General features: G+C 44.1%; 1 protein-coding gene across 6 annotated transcripts in view; it reads right to left on the bottom strand.

Annotated features, from left to right (window-relative positions):
- Positions 1–9,792: 9,792 nt before the first annotated feature.
- Positions 9,793–25,930, bottom strand: part of Gorasp2 (golgi reassembly stacking protein 2) — a 30,230-nt gene continuing 14,092 nt past the window's right edge. For 3 of the 6 annotated variants that reach the window (XM_087200182.1, XM_087200200.1, XM_087200188.1), the window contains 10 exons: positions 24,192–24,272; positions 22,788–22,991; positions 22,220–22,306; positions 21,030–21,160; positions 19,583–19,715; positions 17,902–18,025; positions 13,555–13,641; positions 12,443–12,553; positions 12,163–12,213; positions 9,793–10,904 (listed from right to left, as the gene is read on the bottom strand). In XM_087200182.1, the coding sequence (XP_087056308.1) occupies positions 10,564–10,904; positions 12,163–12,213; positions 12,443–12,553; positions 13,555–13,641; positions 17,902–18,025; positions 19,583–19,715; positions 21,030–21,160; positions 22,220–22,306; positions 22,788–22,991; positions 24,192–24,272 (1,350 nt within the window). In that variant the 3' untranslated portion in view covers positions 9,793–10,563. Of the gene's footprint in view, positions 10,905–12,162; positions 12,214–12,330; positions 12,554–13,554; positions 13,642–17,901; positions 18,026–19,582; positions 19,716–21,029; positions 21,161–22,219; positions 22,307–22,787; positions 22,992–24,191; positions 24,273–25,930 lie in introns of all 6 variants that reach the window. The other 3 variants (XM_004857652.4, XM_004857654.3, XM_021238576.2) reach the window with 2 other exon arrangements.

Genomic DNA, 25,930 nt, shown 5'->3' with positions numbered 1-25,930 from the left:
CAGGAAGTCCGTATCTCTTTGCCCTCATTGATTTGCATGAAAAAACGATCCAGGTTTACATAAAGGGGTCTGGAAATACATAAAGTGGACTGTGGCTCCTGACTTGCCAGATGTTGGGAGCCATGTGGAGCCGGAGCCTGGAGCTCAGCTGAAAATCCCTCCTCTGCAGGGATCCCTGGAGTCTGTAACAGTAACATGCGGTGGTTGTACATATTAATGGGGTGCAGCTACATAGTATGTGGTGATCAAACCAAGTTGACTAGTACTTCTCTCTCCTTGTCATTTATGTCTGTGCCTTGGAGCAATCCTGGACCTCCCTGGGATATATAAGAACACATTACTGTGAACCATGTCATTCTGCTACACTGCTGAACACAAGAGCATACTCCTTCCACCCGTGTGTCGGGACCCATTTCCATCCTGCCCATCTCCTGCACCCCATGCCTTCTTTCTAGCCTATAGTAATCACCGTCCTAAAGGGGCTTTCTTCTAGCTTCCACATGTGAGGGAACAGAAGTCCTGGTCTTTCATGTGTGTTTTATGTCACTTAACAGTGTTCTCCAGTTTCATCCATCAAGGCAGGAACAAACCCCAGGCCCTGGGTAGAAACCGGGGGAATCCTGCCTAAGAGGAGAACCAAATCAAAACGGAGATTCACCCCATGTCGTCCAGGTGAAATAATAAGGAAAACTTCCTGGCCATTTACTGTTCACCAGACACTGTAATCTATGCTTTCTAGAATCTCCCACAACCATCCCAAGACTGAGCATTTTGTAGGTGAGAAGGGCCAGGAACTGAGAGGAATCAAGTTGTTTGCTCTCAGGGACTTTACCCTGGCCTGGCCTGGCCAAATTATTCAGCTCAACTAGGTCAAACATCACTATGTATTCACCAGCATCATTCTTTTACAATAAAAGTAATGAGTCTTCAGAAGTTTGCAGATGTCAGCGTTGTCAGTTCTGAAAACTTTTGTGTTGAGAGGCCTTAAAATCCCCAACACACTGCTTAGAAGCTTTTGAGGTGACAAAAGGAGTGGCAGGACAGTCTTCTGCTCGTTTACAGTGCAGATCAGGAAACTATTTTTGACTTCCCCAGACTGTTTTAATACGGCTTTTTGAGATGCGTAAGGTTGTTTGACAAGATAGCAGACAATTTTAAGAATCAAATTCTATTTTTAAACAACTTTTTTTTCTGCCACTAGCTGGATGCTGAATGAAAAACCAAGCCTTGCACGGCGGTGTTGGAGGCAGAGCAGGCCTTGTCCGTCAGGCTCTCGGTCACCGCATAACACATGTCCCCAGCTCCTTCTGCTTCCTTCCCGGATGACCCCATCCCCGTCGAGGGTCCCTGTCTAGAGAGGGTCGTGCCAGGAGCAAGGAGCCTGCCGTGTGCCCACCGCGCCGCAGACCCGGCCACCCTGGTCCTCTGTCCCAGCGCTGACCACGGCCAGGGGCGGGCGGGTGCCGGAGGACCCTGGGCTGACACGGTCCCTGCGGCGAAGGTCACTTCCGCGCCTGCCTCGCTGCCAGTCTACAAGGTCCAGAGACTCTGGCAGGCGCGGCCGCCTCCAGAGACAGAAGCTTCTCCGGGAGCCTGCGTTTGGAATCCATGTTTCACACCCAGCTTTTGCAAGACTCCTGCTGGTAACAGACCCGTGATCTCGCGCAGTTCGCCCCCTCCTCAGACCCTCACCATCGCCCCAGGACTGGGTCTTCCAGGCCTTGCAAGACCTGCCCCACCTGCAGCTGCTACTGCACCGCTGTACTCCACCTTCACACTGCAGCCTGACGCACACAACGCAGTGCACTATGCACCGGCCGTCTTCGCAGACACTCCTCCCTCCTCTTAGGATGCCCTTCCTTTTTAGGCCCCAGAGAACCTCTATTCGTCCTTCAAAGCCCCGATTTCGATGTCCTCTTCTCGGCTGGCGGGCCTCTGCCTCCACACTGTCCTGTCCCTTGCCCTCCACATCCAGGACAGGAAACCCTTTGTGCATAAGACACGCGTGTGCCAGATGCCTCTGGGCTCAGGGACGCCGGGTCCAAAGCCAGTGGCTCCACAGCCAGTGCCGTGCCCAAGTCCATTTCTGTCTCCGGGGTCGCTGGGCTGGAGGTGCCCGGTACCCACCATGGGGCACGGACGGAGCATCCGTGATGGAGGAGGCGACTCCCAGTAGGGTCCCTGAATCCCTCGCGCACCCTTGAGATGTTTCAGGTTTTGCAGCCCGGGGTGGGGGGTTTAGCTTTATTTTAACCCGAGGCGGATGAATTAAGATTTTTACTGAAAAGAGCTCCTTTTGGTGAATGTCCCCGGGCTGCTCTGCATCCCCCACCTAGCTCTGTCTGTGCTGGAAGGAAGCCCGGGACCAGCCCCGAGGAATGAGAAGCGCTTGCGTTAGGGGAGGTGGGGGAGCTGCTCCAGCGACACCCGGGCCCTGCCCAGGGGCCCTGCCAGGCCGCCCCGGAGACCCCGCGGCCTCCGCGGGGTGCGGCTTTCCCACGCTTGCAGCGCCACCTGGTGGCCAGTGGAGCGCGCTGCGGCCCGCTAGGGAGCCGTCCTCCGCGTGGACAGCGCGAAGGGTCGGGGAAACCTGCGAGGAGCGTGTGCACCGCCACGGGGGACAGGACTGAGGCTGGAGACCGGACAGACCCACCCGGATGCAGCTCCCACACCAGCTTTTCCCGCGGTGGTGGCTGCAGCCCTCCAGCCCGGCTTTCCGGCATCTGTGTGCGTGCTTCCCCCGGAAGCGCGTGAGAATTAAGGGAAAATTAGCCCGCGCCCAGCCTGGACCCTCTCTTCAGATTGGCTCCTCTGTCTCACTGAGGTTTATTTGAAAAGAAGAGTCTTTAGGTTTAGCCAAAGCAACTGTTTTTCAAGATATAGATAGAGATATAGACGATATAGATATAGATATTAATGATATATAGATAGAATAGATGATATAGATATAGATATAGATGATATAGATATAGCTATTATAGATAGAGATATAGATGATATAGATATAGATGATTATAGATATAGATATAGATGATATAGGTACATATTAAACTACAAAAATGTATTTTACTCCGTGCATGACACTGGATAACATCAGTCCGCTGGATCAAGTCCAGATCTCCACTGCTCCCCCTCTTCTTAAACTACTTGTCTAGGAGAGACAAGAATTTGGAAAAACGAATTTCATCGCCTCTTGGATGCCCTTGGAAAACCTTGGCAGACACAAAGCCAGGAAAATGCCTTGGTTATTAAAATCAGAACGAGCGCTGAGCTCCTGAACTCATTTCACAGACGGTTGTTTCTTCTTGTTTTCTATTTGATTTGTTTTTGTGTTCTGACTAGGGATTACACCAAGAGGCTTTGCGTACAGCTAGATCCTCAGCTCTTTTATAATTTATTATTATTTATTATTTTGAGACAGGATCTCATGAAGTTACTAAATTGCCCAGGCTGGGCTAGAATTTGTGATCCTTCCTCCTGCCTCGGCCTCCCAGAATGGAGGGATTACAGATGTGTAACACCATGCCTGGCTTTCTTGTTTATTTTTCAGCTCCTAACAAGAGAGAATTGGCTGTAACATTTCTACTCCTCACTGCCAAGAAGCACACAGGCTTTATAGAAGTTGATCTCTACTGAACCAATGTTAGAACTATGTATACTTCATATACCTGAGAGCTACCATTATCTCCAGAGATGGAAAGGCCACAACAGTACCTGGGCACTGTGGACTTCTCTCATCAGGTCTCTAGCCAGCCCCTCTGCACAGCTGTCTTTTCCACACAGCATTGCAAACGTCCACCAACACAGCCTTGCAAATCAGCCACGCTTCACGTCAGCTAAGGGAAATATTGCTGGTACTTCCGGTCTAGGGCCAGTGAGGGGCTTCTCAGTAGGGAGTTCCCGCCTATGGTCAGCAGAAGCACAGGCCTTTGTGGAGGTCCTGGAAGAGCTATTAGCACCCTCTGCAGGAAATCAAGGCCACCAAAGACAAGGTCCAAGGTAGAATAAGGTTTTCTCTGGCTTTCCAACTCCCCCCACTTCCCTCCTGGATGGAAAAAATCCTCTTGTTTGTGCTGATGAAAAAATAATACAAATGTGTGTTTAAAAATTCTGGTACACTAGGGGAAGGTGCTTAGCATGGGAGAGACCCTGGTTCAAGTTTCAGCACTGCAGATCAAAATAATAACAATAATGATGATAATGATGATGATGATGATGGTGATGATGATGATGATGATGATAATGTAATAATAGTAATTCTGGCAATATAGGAGTGTACAAGAGAAGAAATGAGAGGTTCCCACACCCCACCCCCGGATACCCAGATTCAAGTCCTTTTTGAAGATGTTTGCCCTGAAGCTCAGGCAGTCCTCTGAGTGCCCATCTCAAACAGGGCCAGGGCTGGGCAAACAGCTGCTCCTTCTCCCCAGGGACCAGGGCCATGGGAGTGGAAGGTAAGAAAGCCATTCAGGGATTCATGAACTCTATCAGTTCTGGTTCCCGAATAAGAGAACTGGTGATAAATTCCAGTTAGAGTTAGTTATGAAGGTAAATAATGGGTTTGGGGACAAAGATTATGGCTTCAGGTAAAGAGGCTGGCAAAACTCAGAATTTCTTTTTCTTTTTTTTTTTTTTTGGTACCTGGGATCAAACTCGGGACCTTGCGCTTTCTACTCAGGCAGTCCCCAGCTAAAACTCAGAATTTCTGTCACTGCCCCAGTCATTGTCTGGGAACAATTTTTCCCCTCAGATTTAGAATCTAAGCAACTGCTTCAAATTTTGTCAACCATGAGAGTCCATTGGATTCCAAAGAATGAAGTCCAAAGGGCCTTGTTTTCTGACTCTGGACCCCCGTGGGCTCTGGATCCTTGAACTGTAAGGAAGCGCCCATCTCCCACCCCCTCCCCCTTCCCAGCCTCAGTTGCAGGTACCAGGGTAACACAGGGAGGACCAAGGTAATACTGGTAACTCAGACGCCTGCATGGGTCAGGCAGCTAGGCAGCAGTGGCTGAAGGACTGATTGGAGGGCACAAATTCAAGGGTTGCTCATTTCCACATGGGAGCCAGATCTGTGACTTTCCAAGAGAAATCAGAAATCTAGATTTATGTGAAAACTTCTGATTTCTAAATGTTGGCAATTCATATGTTAATATATACAGGGCTGTTCAAAGGAATTGTGTCTGGTGGGGGGCAGTCAGTTTACTACCTCACTAGCTGGCAGACTGTCCTGGAAGAGCATTGCACAGAGCTGTCTTGAATTTGTGACCCTACTTGGTACTCTGAGAACAGTGAACACTTGATGAATGACCACAATTATTAGCCCAAGCCACAGTGGCCTCTGGAACAGGGGCTTGTATCTGTCTACTGCCAGGAGACTTGGTGCTACCTGACTCTCCTAAACCAATGGAGCATGGGGTCTCCTGTTTGAACTGGTGAAGAGTGGCCAGAAAGTAGTAGCTATGTTCATGTCACCCACTGGGGGCAGCAGTTTCTTCACCTCTCAGCCCTCAGGTGCACCTAATAGGTAGAAACTCTTCCTGACCCCCTGTGGCATCCTTGTGAGCAGCTGGCCTCTCCATCCCAGGGGACACCAGCCTGGGGAGGTGAGGCAGGAGATTAGGGTGTGGCAGACTGTCTGGGAAGTAGGCCTGACCTGTTAATTACAGAATCCCAGGGCCCATGTGCAGAACAGTTCCCAAAGCCCTGCAGGTGGACTTCTGTGAGAACTCAAGCAGGTTTGCTGTAGGCTGACCTAGACCTGAAGCCAGCCAGAGGAGGGGAAATCCAACAGGGAAGCTGCTGTTCAGCTTTCCGCTACTGTGATCTTTCACTGTAGCCCTCTCTCATGTTGTAGGGTGTACTTCTTTTCCTACTTTCACTTGGCCCAAATAGAATTCATTTCTTTTCCTACCTTTAATAAATGTAAAACCTGGCTACTTACTGTTTGTGCTTGTTTTGTCTAGTTCTTTGCTCAAGAAGAACCTAGAAACCACCTCTAGGAGACTCCAGCACCCCAAAACCCAGTAACAGTGGGTCCCCCTTCCCCTTCCACTGTCCTATTGCTCTAGAGTTTGAATAATTAGCAGTGATGTTAATTCTCCACTCTTCAGTAAGACTTAAAATAAAAAATTTTTAGCTCTGCTGGAAGTTGTTCTTTCTAAATCTAATGCAATAAATGTCAGAGATAAGCCAGGTATGGTGGTGTACGACTATAATCCTCACATTCAGGAGGCTGAGGCAGGAGGATTGTCCTGAATTTGAGGCCAGTCTGGGCTACATAACAAGATTGTGTTAAAAAAAAAAAAGTCGGTGATAAAAGGATCCCTCCTCAGAGGTAACTTGGTAGACAGTGACTTTCCTGCGGCTTTATCCACCCCCACCCCCACTTCCCAGTTACAGACCTGACTCACCACCTAGGAGGTAGAAATACTGTTTAGTGCTCTGTCTCTCCCCTTCTTTCCTGGGGATGTTTTAAAAAAGTGTAAGGGGGTCCAGGGATTTAGCTCAGTGGTTCCGATGCTTGTCTTGCAAGCACAAGGTCCTGAGTTCAATCCCTGGTACCAAAAGAAGGAAAAAAAAAATCACCCAACAGCTTAATTCTAGGGAGCCGGGGATTTAGTTCAGTGGCTCCACCGCCTGCCTTGCAAGCATAAGGTCCTGAGTTCAATCCCCAGTACCAAAAAAAAAAAGTGTAAGGGCCAGAGAACTATATTCTAATTGGGTGACCCATCTGCAAACAGGCCTGAAATCTAACTAAAGGGGAAAACCTTCAGGGCTTAAGGGAAGACCTAACCTACCCTAATGCTTGTAATCCCAATGTCTTTAATCCTGGGCACACAATACCTGATACCTACAACTCTAAGAAAGGTTTATTTTGGCTCACAGTTTGTAGAGGTTTCAGTCTATAGTGGGCTGGCTCCAAGGCTGGTGGCAAGGCAGAGGGGCCTGGCGGAGGACAGCTCATGGCAGGGCAGCAGGAAGCAGAGGGGACAAAGGGAGATCAGCCCAGGCAGAGTGATCACCTCCTCCAAGCAGACTCCACCTCCTGTCACCTCAGGCTCTAAACTCATCAGTGAACTAATCCAAAGGAATCCACTGACGGGTATCACACCCTGTGATTCAATCACCTCCCAACAGCCCCGCCTAGGAGTGCATGAGGCTTTGGGGGGACATCTACATGTAAACCCCAACACCTAGCATTTGGAAGGCTGATTCAGGGGGGTTCCAAGTTCGAATCTAACCTAGGCTACATAGCCAGACCCTGTCTCAAAATAAAACTTATAAAAACAGGTACACTCTCCGAAAAAGCTTTCGACAAATCATTGAAATAAAATGCATTTTATTTTCTAATAAAATAAATGTATCTGTAGCCAACAGATTGAGGACAGGACACACCCTTCTGCACCTGCTGAAGTGCAGGCCCCGAGAAGCCCTTGTAGCTGCCAGTGTCCTCTCATCCAGCCAAAACCCCTCTCGTCATGAGGAGCCTCATTTGCTGCTGTTTCCAGGATGCCCATGAAGCTGCCTTATTCTCCCCTCACGCCTAAGTTCCTTCAAGGTGGAATTGCATGTTCTGGGCCATTGCTGTGGCTCCAACAGCTCTCAGGCTCCCCAACTCTGCAGAAGTGAACAGCAAGGCTGGGACAGCTAGGAGTGACCATGTCAGGGCTTCTGTTGGTGCCTCATGAAGGAGAGGCCAGGAAGCCACTTCTAGGTCTTCGGCATTCTCAGGAAATGAGCTAAGTGTAGCTGTTCTAAGGTAAGCAGTTTAGTAATGGATTACACAGAGCAGGAAACAGGGAAAAGAAGTTATCATGGATTCAGTTCTGGCTCCTTTAGTGGCCTTGAGTGATGGCAGGGCTGTTTCCAGTCACTCCTGAAGCTCACACCCTTGCTCCCCCGGACAAATCCTTCAGGGCTCCCCTGTGGAAGTGCCAGGACACAGGATCCAGCCTGACAGCAAGTGCCTGACCTCTAACCTTTCGGTCTCTGCCTCAGCAACTCCATGGGGTGCGTCACCTCAGACTGCTACTCTCTCCCCAGTGCCTCTTTTGTTCACTCAGATCGTGGGCAGACGATGGGGCTCCATGTGGCTCCTCACTGTCCCTCCTGGCCTGGCCCCTCTGTACTCTGCAGTGACGGCACCAGGGGTGGCCTGGAGCCAGAGGCCACATTTCCCAGCCTCCTTCCCCTAGATGTGGTCATGTGGCTCCAATAGCCAGAAGGGCGACTGCCGTGGTGCTGTGCAAAACTTCTCCTAAGTGCTCTAAGAAGGAGGGCAGGCTCCCTGGTCTGGAGCCTGCTGGAGGACAGAAGACCTGGGGCTTTCGCTGCCATCTGAGTGCACCCCAACTTTGGGAGAGGAAGTGACACCTGGCAGAACCACAAGATGAAGCCCGGCCATGGTCTATGATACTGTGTTGGGCCATGTCTGCCTCAGATGACTATTCCATCTGAACACAGGAGAGAAGCCAACTTTCTTGTTTAAACCACTATTGCTTTGATGAGGTTTGTTTTTTTGGTGGTACCGGAGTTTGAACTCATGACCTTGTGCTTGCCATGCAGGTGAGGCACCACTGAGCTACATCCCCAGCTCACCACTATTGCTTTGAAAGTTAAGAATCAAATCCAACTGACCCCAATCTAAATTAACACCCTCTGCCATCCCCGCCCAGTTTCCAAGGTCTTCTGAGCACGGGCGCCTCCCGCATGGCTGCTGTGGAGCACTTTTCCTGGGTTCCCAGCACTGCTCCTTGGCCTGTCTCCTGCAAGGCCGCAGGGAGTGGCCCAATGTCTTCTATGTTTCTGGAACTGCTTGCCTAGCATCCCCAGTACTCAACAAAAACCTTTAAGGTCCAAAACTAAGGGGGTTGGGGGTGGAGAGTAAAGCATGTGCCCAGCATGTGCAAAGTCCTGGGTTCCATTCCCACCACCAAAAAAGAAAAAGACCAAAGGTTTCCCAGAAGAAAGCAGAGAGCACTCAGGTGCTTTCCAGGTCAGGGAGAGCCAGAGAGCAGATGCAGGGCAGGTCTGTGCAGATCCGTGGCTGGGTGCCAATCCCTGTCCCCAGAGCTGTGTGCTTCACACACGCTGCTGTCCTCTCCTAGGAAGATGGTCCAGGCGGCAACATTCTCAAAGGAGAACCGTGACCTTTAAGAGCTAAGAACCTCTGCATCGGAGCAACTGCTGTTAAATCATTTTGTAAAGCTTGAAAATCACTCACTTGCTTTCTAATAAGGATCTTATGGAAAGTATTAACTTTCTCAATTTTCCCTGTCCTGGAAAGTAAAGAAGTGCTAACATTTAAAATGTGCTTGCAAATATTTTCCTTACCTGTTACAAGCTCCTTTGTAAAAATATGATGGTTAACTGAAACAAATATTCTAAAAATATTTATCACGAAAACAGAAGATGTGTTTATTGAGCTGCGGTCTTTTTTGACCACTCAGCTTTAAGCACATATTTGGCTCCAGTGGTGGACGAAGCCTAAAAACCGGCCAGTGCTGGACTCTGAGAAAGAGGTGCTGGTCACCAGCTTCCAGCTGGGTGGTGGGAGAGGAAGGCCGTGTGCTGTCCCCTCAGTGAAGGCCTATCAGTACCAGGTCAATAACCAGCGAACTACTTTCATCTTACTTCAAAAAGGGATATAATGTGCATTTACCATCATTTAATAAATCAATTTTAGTTAACTCACCATCCTAGAAAAACCAAACATAAAGACATGGACATACTGGAGAACGAGTGTGCACGTGGCAACTGGGCTGTAATTTAAATGTAACACAAGAAGGAAACTAAAATTACTGTTATTTATTGCTGTATCTCTGCTTTCTCAGTCTACCTGTATTCTAAGTAGCTACAAGTGCCACCTTCTTCTTTAAAACTGTGGAACATTTCCTTTATTTTTCTTTAAATGCCATCTGAATGGTGGACGTATAAAGCAACAGCAGCAGTTACAAAATGTTGTCTGAGTGATCCAAAACAAGGATGTGTATAGGCTGAATAAAAAGATGTTCAATGAATAGTGCACACCATGTAACTTTAACAAACATCTTCAATTAAAATTTCTGTGTAAACCTTAATAGAGATGTGACTCACAGAGACCAAAAGTAAAGCATCTTTCCTTTTACAGTTTAGTGGTGTGCACTTTTGCGAACGGTTTACAAACTCCAAGAAATGTTGCGTGTGAGCACTAGGCGTGAAGTATTTCATTTTTGTACAGAAGGAGCAGCAGGGCACAGGGAACCTAGCGGACCCCCTGGCACCTCTTTTCCCAAAGACGCACACCCCAGAATGGCAGTGGGTGCCTGGTGACAAGCCACCCTTCCAATTTTTTGGTTGTTTGAAATACAAGCACTTTCTGATGTTTCCTTCCTTGTGGTGGACCCCACCCCAACTTGGCAGGATACAAACCCACATCATTTTGCTTATTTTCTCCTTAGAATTATTTACACGATGCCTACAGATACGGTACAAACTAGTATGAAATTAATGATAGTTTGCATTTCCAGACAGCTTCCGTGGTTAAATAAAGACACCACGCCGGTTCTGAAGAACGGTTCAAAGTTAAGGTGACTCAGATGCATTCCCATCTGTGACGGCAGACACAGGCCTCTCGCTGGCTGGGGCGGAGTCCCCCACTCTGTCCTCCACAGTGGTGGGGGCCTTGGGAGCAGGGGACGCCACGTCCACAGTGAGTGCTGTGGCCTCGTCTGCCCTTGCAGTAGTCATGACGGGGTTGGAAGGCAGGCTGCCGGCAGGCGGGAGGGAAGACAGCAGTTCCCCCGAGCTGGCTGCAGAAGAGCCGTCTGGAACCAAGGGGAATGATGACAGGAACTCGGCTGGCATGGGGATAGGTGCGATGCCAGTTAAGTTTCGAGGAGGCAAGGCAGGAAGAGGTGGCAAACCTAGGACAGAAACAGCACAGGTCATACATCCTCCCCACACTAAAGAGCAGTTGCTATGTGTCACAGCCAAAAGACTATCTGTGTCTCATTAAGGATACCGGAGCTAAGGACAGGACACAAATCACAACCTTTGCTCATCTCTAGCTGGAGGCCGCAGCAGTTAAATATGTATCCTGTGATAGCAGCCAGCTATAGCAAAGGTTCCCAGGCATTGAGGCTCCCTGTGACTCGCTTAGAACCAAGGGAGACAGGCTCAGGGGAGAACAGGTCCTCCCAGACTACATGGACAGCTGCTCACCTGGCAGCCAAAGCCACACTGGGCATGGGGCAGGAGGGCTCCCACTTTCCCAGACAAGCTGCTGACCTCTGGCTGCCCTGGCCGGGACCAGAAGGCACGTGCATGGCCAATCCAGGGAGGGCTGTGGAAGGAGGGCGTGGGAGCAGCCCTCACGCAGCCCAGCCACAGGTACAGTATCTGGGGAGGCCCTGGGATCCATGACTATGTGTACTACCCTTGGTGGGCTTATTCTGATGATTTCACAATGCAGAAAGGACAGCAGTACATCAACGAAGAAAGCAGGCTGTAAACAAACATTCAGGCAACCGCTGCCTAGAGAAACCAGGCTCTTAGAGCCTGCTGAATTTGGAGAAAGGGAAGAGGAAGAATTAAGAACACAGAGCTCAAAAGGTAAGAAAGACTGAGTGCCATCACAGTAAGTGGTAGTAGTCTGAGCTTCCTAGGACTTCCTCAGTGCTGGAAACTGAGTTAGTGAACATGTACGTATGGTGTTACATGATGGACAGTTACAATCCAGATAGAAGTGCCACCGTGACAGCGACCACTGGGTGCAGAGGGTCTCATGCTAGCATCACTCTTGGGCCACCTCAGACAGCACAGCCCACTTTGTAATCCATGATTCTGACAGCAGGTTTGGGAGGCAAAGCTGCTTCATCTTCATCGCTGCAAAAATCGAAGGGAGCACACTCTGCACATCTGCTCTCTCCCCTCTTTGCAGCTAAAATCTCTCATAGTGTTTTATTTATGAAAACACTTTTCATGATGGGGACTATTTATCAAATAATAAGCTCAGCTGGCTGAGCAAGGATGACTGATTCACAGCCCAAGTCTCTGGCCTGGGCTGAGCAACACGGGCACCATTGCTGCCCTGCTGGCAGCTACCCGGAACACCAAGAGAACTACAGGGATTCATTCATGCCTACTAGGCAAACCGTGCCCCACTTCACTGTGCCAACTCACTGTGGCAACGCTTGCCGCTGCTCTCTGCTCTCTCAACTGGCCTTCCTGGTGCTTGAGTTGTCAGGGTGCAGGGAGAGAAGACGGAGGGAGGAGACAGAGGAGAATCACAAAGATATTCTTTCCTCCTCTTCATTTTTAAGCTTTTTAAATAAAAAGATTAACATTTACCTGAAGTGGCTGAAATGTGCTACACGGACTTGCCCTTTCCAGATAAAAACTGAACTATAGGACTGGCTTTCCTGATTACAGCTTTTCCTGCAGGGGCAGATGGGCACCATACCTGTGCTCCCGAGCTCTGGTAAGCCAAGCCCTGGCATGAGGTGCGGCGTGGGGAGGTTGAGGTTGGGGAGGCCGGGGAGGTCAGGCAGTCCTGCAGGCAAAGGCATCAGACCTGAGCAGGGGCAGAAAAGAGCAAAAGAGAAACCACTTCACCTGGGGGAGGAAATAAATAAGTCCTGTGTATTGAGAAACATGCCACCTACTTCAAAGTGTAACACCAGGTTTCTTCATGAGTGGCAGTTTTGTACCATAACAGCATTAACAGCGCAAAATCTCACTCAACTGAAATATGTTCCTATGCCTAAGTGATTAGATGGCTAAAGGGTGAAGATTAAAATAGTAACAAATACTCTTAAACTCAGGAACAAGAATGATGGTGGCCCTAAGTGCCTGAGAGAAAAGGCTGATTTATTTCAGCAATTACAGTGGTAAACGGAACTGAATTTTTCTTTGATGGCTGAGGTTGGTGGCCTCTATAGCTTTCTTTTTGATTCTGGAATAACTTCAGACTTAACAGCTGCAAAAGTGGTGCCAAGAATCCCCACACACACCCATCATGCCAGTTCCCCACATGTAGCACTCACTATGCTACACCAGTTTTGCCATTCTGCCAACGTGTGTGTATGCTTGGTTCATGGCTCAACATCCCCGAGTGACTACATCTTTAGCCGTACAATTAAAGGGCCTTGCTGTGAAAATATGCTTAATCACTGAAATAATATTTGTTTGTTGTCAACTATATGAAGAGACTTGGTTTTCACTGGGAACAATTAAGAGAAATATACAAAACTTTAACGTTACAGCTACTGTAGACCCAACTAAGGAACATTTTCTTCCAGGATATTTAGTGAACAACAATCAAAAAGTTCCAACTAAGGAGGCTGACTTTTGCTTACTCCTTATTCCTGGTTCGGGCAGCCTTGTGGGAATGGGGATAGGGGTTGTGCCGCACAGGAGCTGGGACAGGAGCCCTAGGCTGCCGCTAACTAGCTGCTAGTTAACATCTCTGTTTCTCTGATGATTAAAAGACATAAACAGTCACTACTTAGGTGTCTGAGACATTTTCAGATGCAAACATTATCATGACACACATCTGTATGCTCTGCTGCTTACCTGGTAATGTAGTGGCTGGATTCACTGGTGGCACAGAGGCGAGGGATTGGTTTACTTGTGGTGGCAACAACGGCACTGTTGGTACACCTTAAATAAAAGCACAATATTTAAAAAAAATTTCTAACATGTGCAGCCATCATGGAACAGACTAACAGGACACTCTTCAGCCGCTCCCGCCACAGTGGCCAGGTCTGCTTTGGTTCCCACTTCTGGCCACATTTCTGTATATGCACCAGTCTGGATATGCACCAGAGCGATCCACCTTCTCTGCCACAGCAAGGACCTTATCCACAGCCTGGTTAGGGGGGTGGGACCAGGCCAGCCTGCACTCACAGTGAGATCTCATCTAACAAAACAAAACAAACAAACAAGACAAAAGAAAAGGGCAGGGAGACTGGGCAACCCTGCCCCCCCAGGCTAAATTCACCTGACAAGAGGCTTGCACCCCATTTAAGTGGGTCTGGATTAGGAAACTGTCTTAGAAATTTGGAAATGGGATACAAAGATTCTAGCCACTCTACCGGGCTCCTGAACTAAGGGGCCCTGTAAACCCAGGCTTGCTGGGGAACCCTCCACTCGGTGAAGCAGTGAGAGCTGCGCTGTGAAAGAAGACAATGACCTAGATACCTGAGGAAGACAAGAGCACATGGACCTCTAGCATGGATAGCATGACGCTCCTGAGTCTGTTCCCTTTGGCCCTGGGTTCGACAATACTCCTGTGCAGTCTAACACATCCCCATCTGCATGATGGTGGTGAGAGGAGGTTGGTTACATTCTCCATATACCAGTGACCCTCAGGACACCACCTGATAAAACAGCTATCTATCAAGTTTACTGCCTACTCAACTGGAAGGTTTTCTGATGTCAAAACAATAGTAATACAAGGCAAGCAACCTTAATCTGAAAACCCCAAAATCTGAGATGCTCCCAAGGTTGAAAATAAGTAGAAAATTCCACACCTGACCTAATGTGATGAGTGGCAGTCAAAACACAGGTGCACTGAAAATACTGTATAAAATTCCCTTAGGCTATGTCTATACAGTGTATATGAAACACAGATGCATTTCACGTTTAGGTTCCGATTCTGCTCCCAAGATATCTCATTATGCTATTTCCTTAAAAGCAGAAACACATGGTCCCCAGCAACTCCAGGTTTACAGGGCCAAATAAACACTTCCTGTCTCAAGCATTTCAGGTAAAGGAGTTCAAACCTTATCATACCCTTACAGATCTCTTAAAGATCTGCTTAAATATGGTAGCAGAAAAAAAACTGTGCCTGATGTATTTCAAATATCAGAATAAATCCAAAGCTCCTAAAACTATACACAACTTTTCTTTTTTCTTGGTTGTACTGGGGATTGCACTGAGTTACATCCTTAGTGCTTTCACTATCTTATTACTTTGAGACAAGTTCTCACTAAATTGCTATATTGCCTAGGCTGGGCTGGAACATGTGATCCTCTTGCTTCACCCTCCTCAAGTGCTGGGATTATAGGTGTTTGCCACCATGCCTGGCTGATACTCAACATTTTCTGAGTGTCTCTCTACTTTTGAGAGTTCTTGGCTTTTGTCAGATTTTCAAAAAAGTGGGATGGATGGTTGATGTATTATTCCAAGTTTTTTGGGGGGCACCTATTATATATTAGACATTGTACTAGAACTGAAGTTCTTTATACCTTGAAGGAACAGAAATCACTGCCTTCATGAAATTTACATTCTAATGAGGGGCAGGAAAGGAAAGAAGATGGATTATCAAATAAGTAAAATATATAGCATGTAAAATACATCCTCTGAAGAAAAATCAAGGACAAAGAGGGGACAGAAAGTGTGAAGGGGTACCAAAAAGGTCACAATGATTAATGCTATTTCCAAATATATCTTTATTTTAAAAAAATTTAATAATCAAAACCTTTCAAATCTACAAAGAAGTTTAAAAAGCAAACACCACTCACTGTATCTCTACAGTTATTGCTTGGGCTACTCTGCAAGCAATGTACTATAATTAAAAGTGAGGACGGAAGAATAAATGTCTAACAAAAAGTTGTTTCTCATGTCATGATGCTAGAACACTGTAGTCTTTTAAGATTGATTTACTCAAAAGTGAAGATGTCAATTTCTTTCAGTCTCCCGTGAGCAGTTACTGCTTTGTTTGCCTTTCAGTCTTTAATATTCAAGAAGCCATTCCATGGCAGTGTAAATGCCAGGGTTCTCAGTGCATTGTGGGTAAGAGGATACAAGTGTAACTACAGTGTAATGAAGGAAGATTAAAAACGTCACATAGAAACAGGAGATGTCAGCTTGGTCTTATCATCAAAAGAGCTATTATCATATGGCATCTGCAACACTCTTATTCTAAAATAGGTAAAAATTATTCCACCACAGGATGGCCTGTTGCCTTGGGAAGTACTGCAGCCCACCTTTACCAAGTCTTTTCAGGAATAAAGTAAAAGTCCATCTGATGGGATGTAATAAAAACACCTTTATATCATAAAAGGACTGCTTGAATGAAATAAACTCTAAGAGCCCTTCCAATGGTGTCTATGATTACTGATATTAATATTTGATTTCATTTAGGAGGTGTTTTAAAACTAGATTGTGGTAATGACACAGCTCTATAAAATTACTAAAAGTCACTAAAGATCACTGAGTTGTACACTTGCAGTGAGTTAATTTCATGGTACACAAAATACAGTATACCTCAATAAAGCTGGGCAAGAAACCAGCAAAGAAGGGGTAGTTCTGATGACTGGTGAGGTGGGTCATGGGGCTTCATTACACTCTTCCTTCACTGCCGTGTATGTTTGAAATTTTAAATTTTATCTAGAAAAAATGCCCAGCATGAGCACAAATATATAAAAGAGCTCAAATTTCTGGGCATGGTGGCACACACCTATAACCCCACATGCGGGAGGCTAAGGTGAGAGGATCTCTGTGAGTTCAAGGCCAGCCTGAACTGAACTACACAGAGACCCTGTCTCAAAAGACAAAAAAAAAAAAAAACCCAATCAAACAAAAAAATTACATATACTTCACAGTATATGAGTTAACTAGCTAAAATATGTTGGTATTTCATTCATTCACTCATCATTTGTTGATTACCTGATATATATTCTTGGTATTATGAAGAATGAAAACCAGAAAACAGGAAATTAGAAAAATGGAAAAATAAAATTCACCAACATACTAAGTTAAGAACTGTATCAAGACTTAATAATTTCGCTCCCGGGTATATAATGAAAACATGTCAATATAAAAACTTGTACACAAACGTTCATGGTAGTGTTATTCATAAAAACCCAAAAGTAGAATACATCTTAAATATCCATCAACTGAAGAAGAGATAAAAAAAACATGGTACAACCAGATAATGGAACGTTGCTTAGCAATAAAAATGAACTGTTAATATATGCTATGCCGTCAGTGAGCCTTGAAAGCATGCTAAGTGAAGTCAACAGGTCAAAAGACCTCATATTTTGGTACGTGCCCAGACTGGGCAAATCCATAGACAGAGAGCTGATCAGCAGTTGCCTGGCTCTGGGAGGCTGGGGAAAAGTGAGCAGTGACTGAAGCTGGGTAGTTTCTTTGGGTACAATGAAATCATCCAAAATTGACGGGATTGAGGTACTGATTGTACAACTCTGCAAATACACTAAAAAACACTGAACTGTATACTTTAAATGGGTAAATGATAGGAATTCTATCTCCATAGAGCTATTTTACAAAGAATGAAAATAGTCGGGCGAGGTGGTGCACACTTGTAATCCCAGCACTCAGGAGGCTAAGGCAGGAGGATCCCTGAGAGTTAGAGGTCAGCCTGGGCTACATAGTGAGTTCAAGGCCAGACTGAATTGTCTAGCAAGACCCTGTCTCAAAAGAACAAAATAAACAATCAAACAAACAAAAACTAAACTAAAATAAAAAGAATGAAAACCAACAAAAAGGACATCGGGAAGAACACAGAATAAAGGAGAGAACTGGGAATATGTGCCCTGAGTAAGCTGAACCCCTAAGAATGGAACAGTATCCTGCTTACTTCTGCAACCCCTGTGCCTCCTACCAAGGAAACAGGCACTTAGAGCTGTTAGAGAAATGAGAGGCAGAGGCCTAACTCTGTAAGCTGTCCAGTCTGAGAGAAGCCTGGGTCTAAGTTATGCAGAGAACAGGTTTAAATGCTGACCTGTGTGTATGAGCATAGTGTTTTAGTACCAGGTTTCACATAGGTCCCGTCTGTCAATGCAGAGAGTATTTACAGCTTTCAAGGCACACTGGCACTCCTTTATAAAATTCCATACAAGAATGTCATGTAAGACAAAAGAGCTTGGAAACAGAGTAAATATTTCTGCCTACCTGTATTGAGAACATTACTGACAGCTGGTGGAGTTGGGCTGATAGAAAGTCCAGACAGACCCTGTTCAATTCCTGTAGTTTCCGGTGGTGACAAAGATGGGGGATTGACTGAGGACAGCTGGACCTTCCAGAAAAAGGGGAGAAACAGGAAATCATTTAATTCATTAAAAGAGTATATAAATCATGGCTCTTACCTGTCCTTCACATCCATACTTGGATCGTATACTAGCTGTCCAAGGTTTCCCCCGGCACTTCTACCCCAGGCACTGCTTGCTAATGTTGACACACATCCGGGAACTATGCACTGGAAACAGCCCTCTGTCCCATCACTTTCCTGCTTTGGACACGGCTGCTAGGCCTGGTTATATATGCTCATAGCAGGACAGTCTACTCTCTCCTCCTTCCTAGTCATCCACAGATCATTCTGTTTCAACCCTTAAACACCACTGCTTCCCTTTCTGAATTCTCAACCAGTTGCTTAAAACAAAACAAAACAAACAAAACAAAACAAAACAAAACCCCAAAAAACCCCTTTTCATTGTTCATGGAAGAAATCAGCTGAAAGTCTTAATATCATGATACATTTCTTAAAAATTCATAGGATTTCTAACCTCTTGGATTCATTAGCTCTTTTCTCATCCGTGAATAACTGTTCTGGGAGTGGAGTCTGTGAACTCTATGGATGGTGGTGTCACTTCTGTATACTCCAATTGCTGCCAGCTTTAGTGCCCTTGGCTGTGTTCCAACAGCTCATATTTTGCGCCTTTCCCTAGCTGCCATTCTACCCTCCAGTCTTCTCAATCAACCCTCAGAGGCTCACCAGGGCAGAGTGCACTGAGTAGGGGCAAGAGAGCCAGAGGCGGAGTTGGAGCGGTCATTACACTGGCTCTGGACCTACACCCACGGTGAGGGTGGGGAGTGAGGAGCTGTGAAGCTTTCGGTAGCTTCACTTCCTCAGTGTTGGGGATGGCCAAATTGTGTGCCAAAAATGACAGTGGCAACAGGCTCACCTTTACATTTTCTTTTTGGGTTTTTATCATGTTTTCTTATCTAGCCGTGCAGACAAGAGATAACTGTCCTGGGATGCTGCTACAGGAACACGTTAACACCCTGGAGGCCTACACAAACATCGGGCTCTCCTCACTTCCCCATGAAGTCTCCCAGAGAATTGAGCACTGCTACCCTCCCCTTACACCCTCTATACATTATGTCACCTGCCATTTGGTGTTAGCTGCCCATCAAGTCTCTGGAATGGCTCTTGCTGAGGACATCTTTCTACTCCGGTCACCTGACTTCCCTGCAGCACCTGATCCTTTTCTTCAGGTGTCATCTCCTTCTGACCTTCTCCTGAGGTACTTTACTGCATCTTTCACTGCCCATCTAGGTTTTCAAGATCCAAGCTTGGTCCTCAAACCCACACAGGCCCAAGGGCTTGACAATTTTTATCAACATTCAAATTAACCTCTCTGCTCAGGATTTCCAAGTTTGTGTCACTTCCCCTCTGCTCTTTCCTAAAATCCAGGTTCACATATCTAAACTCCACCCAGATGTCTTCCAGAAAACTCAAACTCAACATGATGATCAATATTTAATTCATCTCATCTGCCCTATCTGTTTCTACCCCTGTATGCACCAACACATTTGACTTGTTTTGGTGGAAACCATCAGGTAGTAATCTTACCTCTGTAAACCCATCTTTAAGAGGAGTAACAGGTGTACCAGTCATTTGTCCTGGAAGAGAAATTTTCTTTCCTTCTTCAAATGGGCGTGTAGGTATTCGATGCAGATAACCATATCCAATGCCACATCCTAGGCTATAAAAACATTTTTTCTTAAAGGTATTATTACCAATTACAGTTTACATTTGAGGTTTTGAAATAAACAAACACATATATATCCATTCTTTCAAATAATGCTATGTTATTAGGTCTCTACTGTCTGCCTTATTTAATACAGCATGTTTCTCTCTAACATGGACACTACCCTTACTTCCATTTCTCTGTAAACATTTATCACTACTTAACACACTGCATATTTATTTGTTTACTGTCTATTTCCTTCAATAAAATGCTAAGGCCAGTAAGGGCAGAGACCTTGTTCATTTACTGACTAAGCAATTCCTGGCACATGACTGACACTTAATCATTTGCAGAATGAGTGACACACAACTGTCCACTGAGGAGCTCTAAGCACTTTTCCATGATATCATCTACACATCCCATAGTTCTATTTCAGAATGCGACACAAAGCAGTCATGCATATTTAATCCAGATTTCTTCTAATTCATCCTCTATTGCTACCAGAAGCATTTTTCTAAAACGATGTGATCATACTGCTTCTTCACATTCCCTTTTCCTTCTTCCCTTTGGGGAGTTACTTCTCTGTCACTGTGTGCAGTACTGGTGGGACTGTCAATCAAGGTGACTGCCCTGCTCAAGGGAGCAGCTTGTGGATGAAGCCAGGCCAGTCAACTTTTCTTGACCAGGACTGCAAATCTTAAAAGGAACAGAAAACCAAAAAAATGGCTTCATCCCTTCTGTAGAATGTTGACAGAATTGTCAATTAGCTCTTCTTATCTAAATTCCTAGAGGTATTCTAGTCCTGCTCTTTCCACATCTGGTTCTTTAGCTGTCTCCTTAACTATATGAGCTAACCCACATCAACAAGTTTTTGTCTACTTAAGATAGTGACAGCTGGTTTGTTTGTTACCAGAGCGCCTACTGATATACTCAGAATATAATATAGCCTCAAAGTATGTCTAAATACCTAACCATGGTATTTAAGACTTTCTACAATTAGGTTTCTAAGTATGGAAGCACATGCCTATAATTCTAGCTACTCAGGAGGCTGGGGCAGGAACATCCTAAGTTTTAATGTCTGCCTAGGCAACTTAGTGAGACCCTAAGATCAATTAAAAGGGCTGGGGGTGTGGCTCAGTGGTAGAAAGTGCTTGGGTTCCATACCCAGTACTGCTCCCCCAACTACTGATTTTAGTATTATAGGTCAATTCTTTTTTTCAAGAAAAGTATTATAATAAATAAATAATATTTCATGGCAAAAGTAATCAATGTTCACATCTGACTGGTAAGTTAAGCACTCACAACTTAGTATGAAAATAACCACCGTACCTGCCTTCTCCACCCCATGCAGAATTTGGCGTAATAATCACTTCTCGACAGTTATCGGTGTCTGTGTTATACACATAAAGCTTCAGTGGCTTTGCTTCATGGGTTTCGATAAGGCTGAACAGATCTTCAGACTACAAGAGCATCAGAGGACAAAAGTGTTTTTAAGGTACCGTACTTCAGAATGGTGGATCGAAAACCTGGCTAGTATCAGTATCACCTGGGCAACATCTTTGAGAAATATGGGTTCTGGGCCCTGGACCCTTCCCCAGATGAATTTTCCACATGAGGTTTAAATACACAATACAGTGTATTAATTCAAACAAGGTCACCAGTTGCAAGGCCCTTAGCTTCATTCTAAGAGGCCCAGCTGACATTCTCAGACTCTTTCACCCCAAGTTTTGGTTTATTTTCCATTATTAAAATCTGAGTACCTTATTTTCCTCTCAGTTTCGACTTAATAATGTATACTCCCACTAGCTAACAGAGGAGGAAAAAGATCTAACAACTGAGATAATTTTGTCACCTTAAAAAGAAAAAAAGAGAAAATGAAATCAATGACCAAAATGAGGATTTGATTTAGTCTTGAGGTGTCTAAGAGATTTCTGTATATCACACACAAAATTTGTATAAACGCCACACAGTATGTGGTTTTTCTCACAGCCATACCCAATAAAATACGTCCCAGAAGTTTCATTTAACACAAAATCTAAGCTACCTTGATGAGCAAAAACCAAGATTTCAACTCTTAATGCAAAGCATGCAAATATCCTCCTGAATTTAAACATCAATGAGAAAGCTAGCATGGTGGCAGATGCCTGTAATTCCAGAACTCTGCAGACTGAGGCAGGAGGATTGCTGTGAGTTTGAAGCCAGCCTGGTCTACATAAGTGAGTTCAAAGCCAGCCTGAGCTACACAGTTAGACCCTGTCTCAAAGGGCCGGGGATTTAGCTCAGTGGTTCCACCACCTGATTCGTAAGTGCAAGATCACAAGTTCGATCCCCTACCCCCCCCCCAAAAAAAAACCCAAACAAAACAGCCAGGGATTTAGCTCAGTGGCACCATGTCTGCCTTGCAAGCACAAGGTCCTAAGTTTGATGCCTGGTACCAAAAAACAAACACAAAAAACAAAACAAAACAAAAAACCCATCAAGGAGAAAATGTTGTATAATAATTAATGAACACTGATTACCTCATTCATGACTGTATCTGCTCCAATGATATAATCACTGTGAGGTCTAAGACCCGCCAGTGCTGCAGGAGAATTTGATTCCACTTCCTAGGATGACATCAAAGCATGCTCCCAAATTAATAAAATACATACATATGGATATCTATATCTGTATCTATCTACTCTTCCAAGTTTTACAGTCACAGTTCTTAATTACAGTGATTTAAAAAACATCCCTAAATTTCTGTCTTGTAAGAGATAATGTCAGATGTAAGAAAGAAGAGAATATATGTATTTAAAACTTCTAAGCATAAAAACCATGTAATATATAATACTTAAAATATTTCTGTAGCTATTTGCTTTAATCTTTTTCTAATGGACAAAGCATTAGAAAAGGAATTCTTAGACTTCTATATCTGCTTCTCTTATCAAGGTTTTTAAAAAAGTTAATTCATTATTAACAAGCAATGAATGCTGATTTTTAACAATAGTCTCCTTACAATATCCCCAACCCAGAGATGAGCACTGCTGCAGCCTCTTCCCGTGCTGCTTCTTACTATGCAAGTAACTGTTCCTGGTCCACACCTACCAGCACATGCCAAACGTTTTCATTTGCCCCATCAAAGCTGCAGAAACGAATGCTCACGCCCAACAATCCCTGGCCACCCCACATGTTGCTGGGTGTGACTGATGTCTCTCGCAACTCCAGGGTTTTGCTGCTATAAATGAGCATTTTTACAGGCTTTTCAACATTTGCTTTCAGTAGATCCTTAAGAGTGTCATTGTCTTTATTCTGTGGATATATAGAAAGTATATTCCCTAATAAATAAAAACAGTATTAACTATTTTTAGCATGAGCATCCTATATCCCTAAAAGAGTAATATTAATAATCAACATAAAAAAATTGAAGGCTGGGCATGGTGGCACACTGTCATCCTAGCACACAGGGAAACTGAGGCAGGAGGGCACCAAGTTTAAGCCCAGCCTGGGCAACTTTGGGAGACCCTGTCACAAAAATAAAAAAGGGCTGGGGTTTGATTCTAGAACCACACACACACACACACACACACACACACACACACACACACACACACCCAGAACAACTCTTATATTCACAACTGACCTTTCTTCTAGTAGCTATGGATTTTCAGCCCAACATTATTTAGCATGATAAAGGGCTTCAGTGATTGAAAACGTAACATTCCATAAGAAGTTATATTACTACCAAATTTGGAATGACTCTGATTTTTAAATCTAGAAGATTTGCTGAGGTTTAATTTTGGACTCTACTTCTAAAGATACACTTCATTATTTATTAGGAACTAGAAGGAAAAGAAAATGGGTACATAATGTTAAATATTTCATTACATAAATGAATAAAAGCCATGTCAGAGATGTTGATAAGTAATGAACAAAAACTTAAAACTGTTATAAAAAATAAACTAGCTTATAACTACTTAGTCATAAGAATTTCCTTTGTTGAGATTATATAATTTCTTTCCTATAAGATATTATGGTGGTTAAACGAAAACAATTTATAAAAAGTGGTTTTAATTCTGTACCTTTAGAAAACATCTCTGTCTGGTTCTGACACAATTATGTATCATGAAACTTAGCTCCAGGAAAACTGACAAGTAAATGACACTCTACTAATACATCTGTCCACAAGCTGCAAAAGTCTGACATCTTTAACAAGCAATCTCTCTCATCTTATTTTTCTGCTTATAAAAATTAAATACATAACATATGAAGTGAAGTCTCCAGGGATTCTTCTCCCCTAAGATAATCACTGAACTATGGTATGCAGTATAGTATTACAGATTTGACATTTTAATATTTACTGATACACCATTACAGTACTTCTAAAAACTAGCATCATGTGCTACATATTTGTAACTCATTAATAAAAACCCATCCCAGATAATCTGAAAAGGCCCATTGGTAAAAGATTATGAAGTGTTACAGACAAAATTACCAAAAAAGTGAACTTACTAATCTTGAACCGTTAATAGAAACAATAAAGTCAAAAAAAGGCTCCAATCCAGCTCTATGTCCTGGGGAATTTTCTTGTACCTGTAAAAACAAAATACCAAAAATGAAAAATGCAATGTAAGTTAAAAGTAAACACTGCTAAAAGCTAAAAGCAAAAATTGTAAATTTCAATACAGTAGCTATCACTTTTCAGGTAAAAACAGATTAATTTCATTGATAATGAAATATTAGCATAAGGTAATTCTCTAACTTCTCTTTATGTTTTTCCAGATAAATTTTATCTGTTCTTTAAGTTCATCTTCTATATGAGGCTTTTTTCTTCTATGGCTCTATTCCCATACCACTTTCTCCTTTTTTGGCCGGGGGCGGGGTGGGGTGGAGTCCTCCAACTCACTGGCAGATTTAATGGCAAATAGTTAATCATTACCACTGAATGACACATTCTTTCCTTAACTACTAGACTAGCAAGGCACCATTCAGCTACACTACCAGGAACTACGTTAAGACAGTTACAATCTGTTGAGAAACAGACAAGAGGAATTTGGGAGATGGACATGCAGCCCTCTAGTCACTGTATATAAAATCAAACAGGTTAAAGTTATATAATGAGGTTATATGAGGGTCTAAGGGAAGATATGAAGCAGACTAAAATTATGAACTTTTCTAAATTTATACTAATATTAGTACCAGTAATAGAAATATGGACAGTAAAGCAAAAAAGTGAGTAAAATCTACTTTGCATTTTCTTCTCCAAAATATTTTCACAATGGGCTAAGGAATTTCTATTCTGCTTGATGTAATTAAGCAGTGTCAAAACTGTCCTAAAAAAGAGAAAGTTTCCATTGATATTTATAGGCTGATTTTCTTTAATAGTCTAAACAATCATTCACTCATATATGAAGCTGTAGCTATTTATACAATAATAAATCATTTTATTGCTTTCAAAATGCAACACAGGTTGTTTCCGGAACATATTCTTGAATACCAATGCCAATTAGAACTGTTAATTTCTGGATTAATGTTACCTTTTATAATTATTTACTTGAAGCCAAATCATAGTACCATTGCCCTTAAAGAAGAAATAATAGGGTTTCTTCTCTTGCCACAGTAAATAGGTATCCACTACAAGTGGTTTGGTGTTTACCTTACTAAAATTATTTGATCCTGCTTTGTGTATATTTTCCTGCAAATCTGAGACAAAGTTCTTAATAAGTTAAATATCAAATGAATCCATTATTTAAAGTGCTAGTTCTAATAAAATAATCAGAATATATCACTTAGTTTCTTCATCCTCAGTTTTTCTGAAATAGGGGTTATTTCCTATTCCGTGTATTACCAAAAAACTGTCTAGACCCCCAAACAACAGACTTTTACACAGTGGTGGTTGCCTAGAGCTAGTATAAGAAAAGTGAGGTCAAGCTGCAGCTACTAAGGAAGAGTCAAACTACTCCGTGCAAAATGCCTGGCCATTAGGTGGCCCTCAGGTGTGAAAGGGCAGAAATGGCAGAGTCCTAGGAGCCCCACTGAGAGCAGTTTCTCATTTAACAGGGTCCACATCCAATCATCTAATTAAACCTGAATGTTTCCAAATGACCATTAATCGCATTTCATTTAGAACCTAACCAGTTTTTTTTTTTTTTTCTAACCAGCTTATTGATCAACTCTGGACTTCACTGAGGTTGCTAAAAGTTCACTAGTTTAAAAAGACGTAAGATAGCACTTTTGTAATGTCATTAACA

The sequence above is a fragment of the Heterocephalus glaber genome, unplaced genomic scaffold, assembly GCF_053883595.1.
Source record: "Heterocephalus glaber isolate CG9 unplaced genomic scaffold, H.glaber_assembly_v1.0 deba00000347, whole genome shotgun sequence".
NCBI classification, from domain to species: Eukaryota; Metazoa; Chordata; class Mammalia; order Rodentia; family Bathyergidae; genus Heterocephalus; species Heterocephalus glaber.
The sequence above is the reverse complement of the archived record's forward strand: the minus strand, read 5'-3'. Positions and strand labels throughout refer to the sequence as shown.